This window comes from Mastomys coucha, unplaced genomic scaffold (assembly GCF_008632895.1).
Source record: "Mastomys coucha isolate ucsf_1 unplaced genomic scaffold, UCSF_Mcou_1 pScaffold8, whole genome shotgun sequence".
Lineage (NCBI taxonomy): Eukaryota > Metazoa > Chordata > Mammalia > Rodentia > Muridae > Mastomys > Mastomys coucha.
Window position 1 is genome coordinate 3,651,876 of NW_022196914.1, and position 11,050 is coordinate 3,662,925.

Consider the following 11,050-nt stretch of genomic DNA (forward strand, 5'->3'; position numbering starts at 1 on the left):
CCAGGTTCTGGCTATTATAAATAAGGCTGCTATGAACATGGTAGAGCATGTGTCTTTATTACATGTTGGAACATCTTCTGAGTATATGCTCAGGAATGGTATAGCTGGGTTCTCTGGTAGAACTATGTCCAATTTCTAGAGGAACCGCCACACTGATTTCCAGAGTGGTTGTACCAGCTTGCAATCCCACCAGCAATGAAGTAGTGTTCCTCTTTCTCCACAACCTCTCCAGCATCTGCTGTCACCTGAGTTTTTTATCCTAGCATTCTGACTGGTGTGAGGTGGAATCTCAGGGTTGTTTTGATTTGCATTTCCCTGATGACTAAGGATGTTGAACATTTCTTTAGGTGCTTCTCAGCCATTTGGTATTCATCAGTTGAGAATTCTTTGTTTAGCTCTTTACCCCACTTTTAAATAGGGTTATTTGTTTCTCTGGAGTCTAACTTCTTGAGTTCTTTGTATACATTGGATCAGATATAGGATTGGTAAAAATCTTTTCCCAATTTGTTGGTTGTTGTTTTGTCCTTTTGACAGTGTGTCTTTTGCCTTACAGAAGCTTTGCAATTTCATGAGGTCCCACGTATCAATTCTTGATCTTAGAGCATAAGCTATTGGTGTTCTGTTCAGGAAATTTTCCTTGTGCCTATGTGCTTGAGGCTCTTCCCCACTTTCTTTTCTACTAGTTTCAGTGTATCTGGTTTGATAGAGGTCCTTGATCCACTTAGGCTTGAGCTTTGTACAAGGAGATAGGAATGGATTGATTTGCATTCTTCTACATGCTAATTGCCAGTTGAGCCAGCACCATTTGTTGAAAATGCTGTCTTTTTTCCACTGGATGGTTTTAGCTCCTTTGTCAAAGATCAAGTGACCATAGGTGTGTGGGTTCATTTCTGGGTCTTCAATTCTGTTCCATTGATCTACCTGCTTGTCACTGTACCAATACCATGCAGTTTTTATCACAATTGCTCTATAGTACAGCTTAAGGTCTGGGATTGTGATTCCACCAGAGGTTCCGTTATTGTTGAGAATAGTTTCCCCTATCCTAGGTTTTTTTGTTATTCCAGATGAATTTGCAAATTGCTGTTTCTAAGTCTGTGAAGAATTGAGTTGGAATTTTGATGGGGATTGCATTGAATCTGTAGATTGCCTTTGGCAAGATGGCCATTTTTACTATACTAATCCTGCCAATCCATGAGCATGGGAGATCTTTTCATCTTCTGAGATCTTCGTCAATTTCCTTCTTCAGAGACTTGAAGTTCTTGTCAAATAGATCTTTTACTTGCTTAGTTAGAGCCACACCAAGGTACTTTATATTATTTGTGACTATTGTGAAGGGTGTTGTTTCCCTAATTTCTTTCTCAGCCTGTTTATTCTTTGTGTAGAGGAAGACCACTGATTTGCTTGAGTTAATTTTATATCCAGCTACTTTGCTGAAGTTGTTTATCAGGTTTAGGAGCCCTCTGGTGGAATTTTTGGGATCACTTAAGTATACTATCATATCATCAGAAAATAGTGATAATTTGACTTCTTCCTTTCCAATTTGTATCACTTAGATCTCCTTTTGTTGTCTAATTGCTCTGGCTATGACTTCAAGTACAATATTGAATAGATAGGGAGAGAATGGGCAGCCTTGTCTAGTCTCTGATTTTAGTGGGATTGCTTTAAGCTTCTCTCCCTTTAATTTGATGTTGGCTACTGGTTTGCTGTAAATTGCTTTTACTATGTTTAAGTATGGGCCTTGAATTCCTGATCTTTCCAAGACTTTTATCATGAAGGGATGCTGGATTTTGTCAAATGCTTTCTCAGCATCTAATGAGATGACCATATGGTTTTTTTCTTTGAGTTTGTTTATATAGTGGATTACATTGATGGATTTCCGTATATTGAACCATCCCTGCATCCCTGGTATGAAGCCTACTTGATCATGGTGGATGATCGTTTTGATGTGGTCTTTGATTCAGTTTGCAAGAATTTTATTGAGTATCTTTGCATTGATATTCATAAGGGAGATTGGTCTGAAGTTTTCTTTCTTTGTTAGGTTTTTGTGTGGTTTAGGTATAAGAGTAATTGTGGCTTCATAGAACGAATTGGGTAGAGTGCCTTCAGTTTCTATTTTGTTGAATAGTTTGAGGAGTATTGGTATTAGGTCTTCTTTGAAAGTTTGATAAAACTGCACTAAACCCATCTGATCCTGGGCTTTTTTTGGTTGGGAGACTATTAATGACTGTTTCTATTTCATTAGCAGATATGGGACTGTTCAGATCACTGATCTGATCTTGATTTAACTTTGGTACCTAGTATCTGTCTAGAAAATTGTCCATTTCATCCAGGTTTTCCAGTTTTGTTGACTATAGGCTTTTGTAGTAGGTTCTCATGATTTTTTGGATTTCCTCAGTGTCTGTTGCTATGTCTCCCTTTTCATTTCTGATCCTGTTAATTAGGATACTGTCTCTGTGCCCTCTAGTTAGTCTGGCTTAGGGTTTATCTATTTTGTTGATTTTCTCAAAGAACCAGCTCCTGGTTTGGTTGATTCTTTGTATAGTTCTTTTTGTTTCTATTTGGTTGATTTCAGCCCTGAGTTTGATTATTTCCTGCCTTTGACTCCTCTTCGTTAAAATTACATCTTACATTCATTGGTGTATTAAAAACATGATCTGAATCAAGATGTACCCAGTGTCAATTGAATTCTTCTCTAAGTTAATTTCTTTGAAAAGGGAATCCGTACATTTCAAATATTCTCTTGTCATTTTTCTCTCTCATCACACTCCTGTTTATTTTCTTATTTATTTACTTATTTATTTATTTACTTAATGTATATGAGTATACACTGTAGCTGTACACATAGTTGTGAGCCTTCATCTGGTTGTTGGGATTTGACTTTTTAGGGCCTCTGCTCCCTCTGGTTAGCCCCGCTTACTTTGGTTGGCCCGCTCCGTCTGGTAGACCCAGCTCACTCAGTCCCTGCTTGTTCCAGCCCAAAGATTTATTATTATAAATAAGTACACTATAACTGTCTTTAGAAACACCAGAAGAGGGTGTCAGATCTCATTTCAGGTGGCTGTGAACCACCATGTGGTTGCTGGGATTTGAACTTCTTCAGAAGAGCTGTAGGTGCTCTACTGACTGAGCCATCTCACCAACCCTCCTGTTTCTTTTCAATTCATTCTTGTTATTTGGACTTTGAATACATTAGTGTGTATATTCTATACCCTAAAGTAATCATCACTGCAAATGTATTCTAAGTTTCAGCATGTAATAAGAGTTGTAGATCATTTTGCCTTAGGTTTTAAAATAACTTTCAAAAATAAGCATATCAATGCTTAATCAATTGTCCAATTGTAAACCTGCCATCATTCACTAATCACCCTCGGTCTCTACTAAAATGCCCTTAGAGGAGCCTGGAAAATCTTAGGAAGTAAGGACACTTGTCGCACAGTCCTACGACTTGAGTGCCATCCTTGGAACTCACATAAAGACAGAAGGAGAGAGGCAGCAGGAGAGAGAGAGGGCCCCACTTAATTGTCCTCTGACCTCCACAGTGCTCTGTGGCACACATGCCCCCTACACTGTGTACACATCCAATATTAATAAATAAAAAATGTAAAACTAAGGAAACCATTATAGGAATCTCTTGGGAAAGTATAGAAAAATTTATGTTTTGGTTGATATCCAGGTACTATTTGAAAAATTCAGTTCCTTCAAAAATATCTTTGAATATTTGAACAAACAGATAAGTTGTTTTTAACTTTTATAGAAAAAACCAGTTGCATAAATATCACTTTAGGATAGATCAGAATCTGTGTTTGGTTATGTACGATTATAGGGATCATCCTGTATAACCAAGTGCTAGACCGTAATGGTTTTAGATACCATTTTAAAGTTTTTACACCTTCCTTCCCAGAATTGACCTTTTTCTTTTTTCTCTGCCCAAAAAATAAAGCCGGAGCGAATGGTCCCTGTGAGCAGCTGTATGACCTTTAGCATTCTGATCCTTCTTTCTCAGCCACTGTGTAAATAGATGGGACGTGGTAGCAGTTTCAAACTGTAGATTCCGAGGGCTTCATTTGGAAGACTTTGAAATCAAGTTTTTGGAAAAAGCAATTTAGTTCTTTTCTCCAATTGCTGTTGGGAGTCTGCATAGGAGCAGAGTTAGAGTTACTAACTCTAACTCAGAGGACCTCAATACTCTGTTTCAAACACAGTACAAACTGTAATGGCACATCTTGCAGAAGCTGTGATGAGTTCTGCATGGTTCCAAAGGGAAATGTGTAGACAGCAAATTGTCTTAAGGGAGTTATGCAAAATCTCACTTAACGTAACCGTAAAACTGTAGATGGGAGGAAGATACATGTAACCTCTTTGTCTTTCTTCTTCCTATTAGATCCGCCCGATGTTCCTCAGAAACTGAGCTGTGAGACCCATGACTTAAAAGAGATTATATGTAGCTGGAATCCAGGAAGGATAACAGGACTGGTGGGCCCACGAAATACAGAATACACCTTGTTTGAAAGGTAATGTTAACCAGGAAAGAGTGTTGGTGGCAGAAACTTCGGAAGGACCTGTTGAGTGACACAGGAGTGTCCTGGCACATTGCCACCATGCAGGTGACCATGCTGTATTGGTACCGTATGTACTGTGGCACAGGGCAGTGTCCTGGTACATTGCTAGATTGGTACCATATATACTGTAATAGCTGCAGTTGACTGCATGCAGCTGCACTTCTCTACCTCCTCTCTCGGACGCCTAAGAGGAAGAACCCCAGATAGTCTGTCTAGGCAGTAGTTTGTTTGTGCCTGGTTATTTTCTATATCACACACAGTTTTATGAATCTATGAGCAGTCTTTTACTAAAAAAAGAGTTTTTTTTAATAAAGATCAGTAGAAATCTGCTCTTGGGTCCCCCTCCACACACACACACACACACACACACACACACACAATATTTACATCTTATTATGTTGAAGTTGTTTTTCTTTTTAACTGACAGCATTTCAGGAAAATCGGCAGTATTTCACAGGATTGAAGAACTTGCAAATGAAACCTATTGGTTAAGCTTGCAAATGTCTCCTGACCAAGAAATTCATAACTTCACCCTAACTGGTCGCAATCCACTGGGACAAGCAGAATCAGCAATAGTCATCAACGTAACTGAAAGAGGTAAGCCACTGTTACCAGTCAAAGCCTATAAATAACCAGAGTAAAAATAGCGTGTGCGATACCTTAGCACTCCTGGCAGGTGACTGTAGGGATTAGTGTTTACTATTTATTTTCTTTGGAGGTTTTTCAGTTTTATAATTAATTAATTAATATATTTATTTATAATTTTTATTTTAAAGAATTAAAGTAAATAATTTCAAATCTGACTTTTTTTTTTATTTGAGATAAAATTTTGGTTCATTTAGATAGAAACTGTATATGGATTTGTCTGCTCATTCATGATTTCTGAGCTTTTTTTTTTTGCCCAGTTCTTGAAAACATTATTTTAAAATACTTTTTTGACTCAGAAGTCATTGCAAAAATAATGAGTCACAAGTCCATGAAGTGGTGACCCCGGTGCATATTGTTCACCAGGCTAGTAATTTAGAGAGGTTGCCTGCTCTGTGTTATGTCTATTCAATAGAATATGCGTTTAAACACATGGAAGGGACGACATGGGGTAGCTCCTCTGTGCTGTCGGAGCAGAATACATCTTAACTGTGATGGCGGTCACCGGAATCTTTACACAGGTGAATCCCATCACAGTCTCTATCTCTGTCAGATTGTACTAGCCCCCTGTCCTTCATTCCCATTGTGTCATGTGGAGTGTATTATAAGTGAAACCACACAGTGTAACCATGCGAGGCTGGCGTTTCTTAGGGTAATATCCTTGAGGGACATCTAAATTGTATGCTATTAATTGTTCGTTTCTTCATGTGCCCGTGAGCTCTGAACTCCCCCCCCCCCAATGTGTAACACAGCTCAAAATAGAAATAAGATACAGGGAGTCTTTTTATGGTTGTCCGTCCATCAGCCCCCAGTGTACTCTAACCCCATGCTAGGCTTTGCCACCTCTTGAGACCTCACAGAGACTTGTGGAAGACATGAGTACAGCAAGTGCTTTGTCACCAATCTGATTACTCTTTCACCATTTTATAAAGAGAATTTTTATTTTATATTATTTCTGTGGGTATGTATGTGCGAAGTGTGCCACTTATGTCAGTACCTGCAGAGGCCAGAAGAAGGGGTCGGATCCCCTGTAGCTTGACTTACAAGTGGCCAGGAGCTGCCTCGTGTGGGTGCTGGGAACTGATGTCAGGTTGGCCGAAAGAGTCTGAAGTGCTCTGAGCCATCTCCAGCCCCTACTTCTCACTCCATCTTGTCATCCTCATTTCTGTTTCATCCCAGAGTCAGAAGGTGACACTAGAGCTGAAGGTTTTGTGTGTGTTTGTCTGCCTGGAGTCTTTCCCCCCTTTCCCATGTACGTGGCTTTTCCTTTGAACCTCAGAGTCTCAGCCATTGTAAGACTCCCCCTCCTGAGCCACACTGAATTCCTGTAGCGTCATTAACACACACACACACACACACACACACACACACACACACACACACCTCTAGTACACATTGGCTGTCAGTTACTCTGTATCTGTCATTCCCAATATACATTACAAATCTCTTAAAGGTACCTTGATCTTCCACTACTTAGCACCCTCAACACCAGGTAAAGAGTCTTGAGCACATTGGTTCTTTAAGACCATTGCTATGATACCAGCACTTACGAAAAGGTCCATGGGTTCTACCCAGACTGTGTATGTAATGGCTTTTGGCATTAATAATACCTCCTTGCTCCTCTCCCCACCATGGTAAACACATCTACTTTGCTTCTAGTTTATCTTACTAGGAAAAACCTTTTCCACCCTTAAACATTTAAAGGCATTAATTTTTATAATTCTATTTACAGTTGCTCCTCATGTTCCAATTTCGTTGAAAGTGAAGGACATCAATTCAACAGCTGTTACACTTTCTTGGTATTTACCAGGAAATTTTACAAAGATTAATCTTTTATGTCAAATTGAAATTTGTAAAGCTAATTCCAAGAGAGAAGTGGTAAGTAAAATTCTCCCATAGCTCTCTTTTTGGTTATTCTGAATAAAACACCCAGTTTCAAAAATAATTAAGCATATAAATATGTATATATGTGTGTGTATATTTATGCATATATATATATATATATATACACACACACACATATATGTATATACATATAAAGTCTCCAAGCATTTATTACAGAGATTTTTCCAAGCCAAGAAAAACCTTACAATCCAAAGAGTATACAAAAGAGTATAAGTTGAACTTTTGCTGTCTGTGTTCTCAGGCTTGGTGTGTAACAGCTGCCTGTAGACAGTGCCCGTTAAGTGTGTGAATGAAAAAGTATCTTTTACTGTAGCCTTTGACTAACCGGCACAGGGGAATAGAAAGGGATTTTAAATTATTAGGTGCATGAGTAGAAGCAAGTTGAAATTGGCAATTATAAGTCAAAACAGGACATTTTAAATAATTAGATTGACTTATACTGTACCCTTCTGTGATTCGTGGTAACCCTGAAGTAAATGGTACTGTAGCTGAATGTTAATTTGGAAACGCACTGGTTTCTGTAAAAGCGTTCAGAAATGTACAGTTTGACCTGAGAAGCCACTTTGTAAGGAGCAGCTGAGCACTCAGAGACTCTCCTGGCATGTTCATCCTCGGATTTGTGTAAAACTGCTTCATTTTCATTTATATTATTATTTTTTGTCTATTTACTATGTATTCAGTACATTCTAGAGGCCCTAAGTGACACATGTGTAAACCATAAGCCCTAGGTGACACATGTGTAAACCATAAGCCCTAGGTGACATGTGTAAACCATGCTACTTGCCCCAGGTTGAATCCCAGGATCCTTGGAGTAGCACACTTAATCTTCAAGCTTGTCTCTAATTGCCAAATTGTGTCAAAGTTTAATGGTCACTAGCTAGTCACTGATTATCAAAATAATAACATCTGTATAATTTAACTAACTATAATCATTTAGATCTAATAATTAGATTAAAAATGCATTCCAATATTTAATTGGCTTCTATGTGTTAGGTCCTAAGAAATTCCTTTCCCTGAAGTCTGGCATTTAGATAGAAAAGCCAGCATTCTCTCAGAGACTTAAGTAAGATAGTTCATACTCGCTCAAAGGAGTCCTTCTCCTGACTGCTGGCTCTTCCTATTAGCATATCAACATTTATGCTAGCTTCTAGGTTCCCTCAGACCTTACTCAAAGAACCTGTTAAAATCTTCCTAACTGGCAGACTCCACCCCCTATCCTAAACTCTCCACCCTACCCCACCCCCAGCTTTCCTTCCCTTCCCCCAGCTTCTCTGCTTCCTATGCAGCTCAGCCATTTTGACTACAGGCTTTTGCTCTCTTTGCTCCCCATCTCTTCTCTTCCTCTCTTGCTCCACCCACCTCCCTCCGTGGCCCAATGTGTTCTACTGGCCATGTTGAGTCTGGACGCTTCCAATGCCTCTAGCTGTTCTCTCCCTCACATCTACAATAAAAACCTTCTCCTTAATCATACATGAGAGAGGTCTTGTACTCATTTTCATTCAACGTGGAACCTAATTCTCTTAATGTAGTATTTCATCAAGAATTAAACCATGTGATCTCTCTTGTAATCGCAAACTAGTATGACATACAGTTAGTTTATGTTACAAGAGTCGAATGGTTTAATGCTATAATGTGTATGGGCACATTACATACAAGTACCCATGTATACTTCCTTGTTTTCAAATAGCGGAATGCCACAATGAGAGGAGCGGAAGATTCAGCTTACCGTGTTGCTGTGCACAGATTAAACCCGTATACTCTATATACTTTCCGGGTTCGTTGTTCTTCCAAGACTTTCTGGAAGTGGAGCAGGTGGAGTAATGAAAAGCGACATTTAACCACAGAAGCCAGTGAGTGATGCCATGGCTGATTAGTAATGAGGAGATGGGAGGGATGGCAGGGAGGGACAGTCGCATGAGCTTGAGGGTCGTCTTACCCCGTTTTCTGGGCCCGTGTCCTCTTGTAGACACTGAGAGGCAAACTTCACTTTAGAATTTCTCTGTTGAAGCGTTTTCTAAATGCAAGCCACACTTTATGGGGAATTCCAGATACCCTGGAGTAAACTTTCAAGCACCTCCAGTGTTAGTCACCAATACTGTCCCGTCTCACAGTTTGCATCTTCAAAGTCTAACTTAGGGAATCTCTTTCCCAGATCCTTCAAAGGGACCAGATACTTGGAGAGAGTGGAGTTCTGATGGAAAAAGCCTAATCGTCTACTGGAAGGTAAATATCTATTGTTTCCTTGGATGCTCAAGGATTTTTACATTGCTCAAGTGCATGACATCTGAACGGTAACTTGGATTTGGTGAATATTTCAAATTTTACTTGCTTATGCAGTATTTAGCTGTACTGATAAATGATATATGAAATATAGCACTGCAGGAGTGTGTACAAGAGCCAATGCTTCCCAGTCTGGCCAAGTTTGCCATCTCCCAACCTCATGCTTCTTATCACTCTTGGTTTCCCCAGGACTGAGAGACGGTCTGGCCTCAGTTTTGAACCCTCTACTCTGATCTCATAAGTGATGTATATAGGGTTCAGAGAAAAACTTATAGGAATTGGGACCTTATGGGGCCTAGGGATTGAACTTATGTCTTCAGGCTTGGCAGCAAGCACCCTTCCCTAGTGAGCCATCTTGCCAGCCCTTTCTTTGAATTTTTGTGTATTTCCTAGTATTTCTGTAATAGTCAAATGATGTGTAGGAGGGGAAAAGAATATATAGTTGAGAACCCCATGCCACACTGCTTCGTTTCGATAGATTATTCCTTCAGGCCATGTGTCTTACATTTTTGCTTCTGGAACTATAAAAATAAACATTGTTTTATATTACTTAATGTTTAAAATTTTGTGTACTTTTGTTAACCACAAGTGTAGTTCTTTGTCAGTATTTCATTTCTTTTTTGTTTAACCTTGTCTCAGGATTTTAAAATCTGAGTTTTTAAAGATTGAGGATTTTAAAGTCTTGAGTTTCACACTATGGATGGCTTCATATTCTCCTGTCACCATTTATTGTGAGCTTAGCCCTGGGCCTCAGAACTTTTCTCAGGTTTTAGTGACAGATTTTGCTTCTCTGTTTTTCATAGCCTTTACCCATTAATGAAGCTAATGGAAAAATACTTTCCTACAATGTATCATGTTCATCAAACGGGGAGACACAGTCCCTTTTTGAGATCCTCCATCCTCAACACAGAGCAGAGATACAGGTTAATAAAAATGACTACATCATCAGTGTGGTGGCAAAAAATTCTGCTGGTTCATCACCACCTTCGGAAATAGCTAGTATGGAAATCCCAAATGGTGAGTGCTTGGTGGAGGGGGTGGGGGGGTGGGGGGGTGGAAACTCTATAGCACCAGCTTTCCTGATGGGAGGAGCATCCTGCGTATTGTGCACATAATTTGGATATTGTGCATACATTTGCATGCTATGCAAATAGAGGACCAGGTACTTGAATGTCTGCTGCCACTGAGAGATCCAGCCAGTAGTATTTTTTATTTTGTCTTGAGACAAGATTTTGCTGTGTGATTTAGGGTAGCCTTGAATACACTAGATAACCAGGCTGGACTTGAACAGGTACTCTCCTGCCTCAGCCTCCCAGATGTCCTCAGGATTGATTTGAAGCCTACAGTGTGTGGTAGGTAATAATCACTGTATCCAGTTACTTTGTCGGAGAGTATGAGAAGTTCTGGGTATGGACAGGACTCTTAGGAAGAAATACTTAAATGTTTGGTCAAAGACTAAACGTTTCTTTTCAAGAGTAAGAGTTTTAGTTGTCAGTCCAGTTTTGCACCCTGAAGGGCAGGGAGAGAAGACACTTGTTTTAATTGTCAGCTTTGTGGTGAATTGATACTCCTCCACTCCTCTCTCTCTCTCTGTCTCTCTCTGTCTCTGTGTGTGTGTGTGTGTGTGTGTGTGTGTGTGTGTGTGTGTGTGTGTGTGTGTG

At 39.5% G+C, this 11,050-nt stretch overlaps 1 protein-coding gene across 4 annotated transcripts in view; it reads left to right on the top strand.

Annotated features, from left to right (window-relative positions):
- Lifr (LIF receptor subunit alpha) overlaps positions 1 to 11,050 on the top strand; it is a 94,358-nt gene that overhangs the window by 63,277 nt on the left and 20,031 nt on the right. For all 4 annotated transcript variants that reach the window (XM_031360750.1, XM_031360748.1, XM_031360751.1 and 1 more), the window contains exons 8-13: positions 4,382 to 4,511; positions 4,987 to 5,156; positions 6,937 to 7,082; positions 8,797 to 8,959; positions 9,262 to 9,332; positions 10,193 to 10,406. In XM_031360750.1, coding sequence (XP_031216610.1) covers positions 4,382 to 4,511; positions 4,987 to 5,156; positions 6,937 to 7,082; positions 8,797 to 8,959; positions 9,262 to 9,332; positions 10,193 to 10,406 — 894 coding nt within the window. The remainder of the gene's footprint in view (positions 1 to 4,381; positions 4,512 to 4,986; positions 5,157 to 6,936; positions 7,083 to 8,796; positions 8,960 to 9,261; positions 9,333 to 10,192; positions 10,407 to 11,050) is intronic.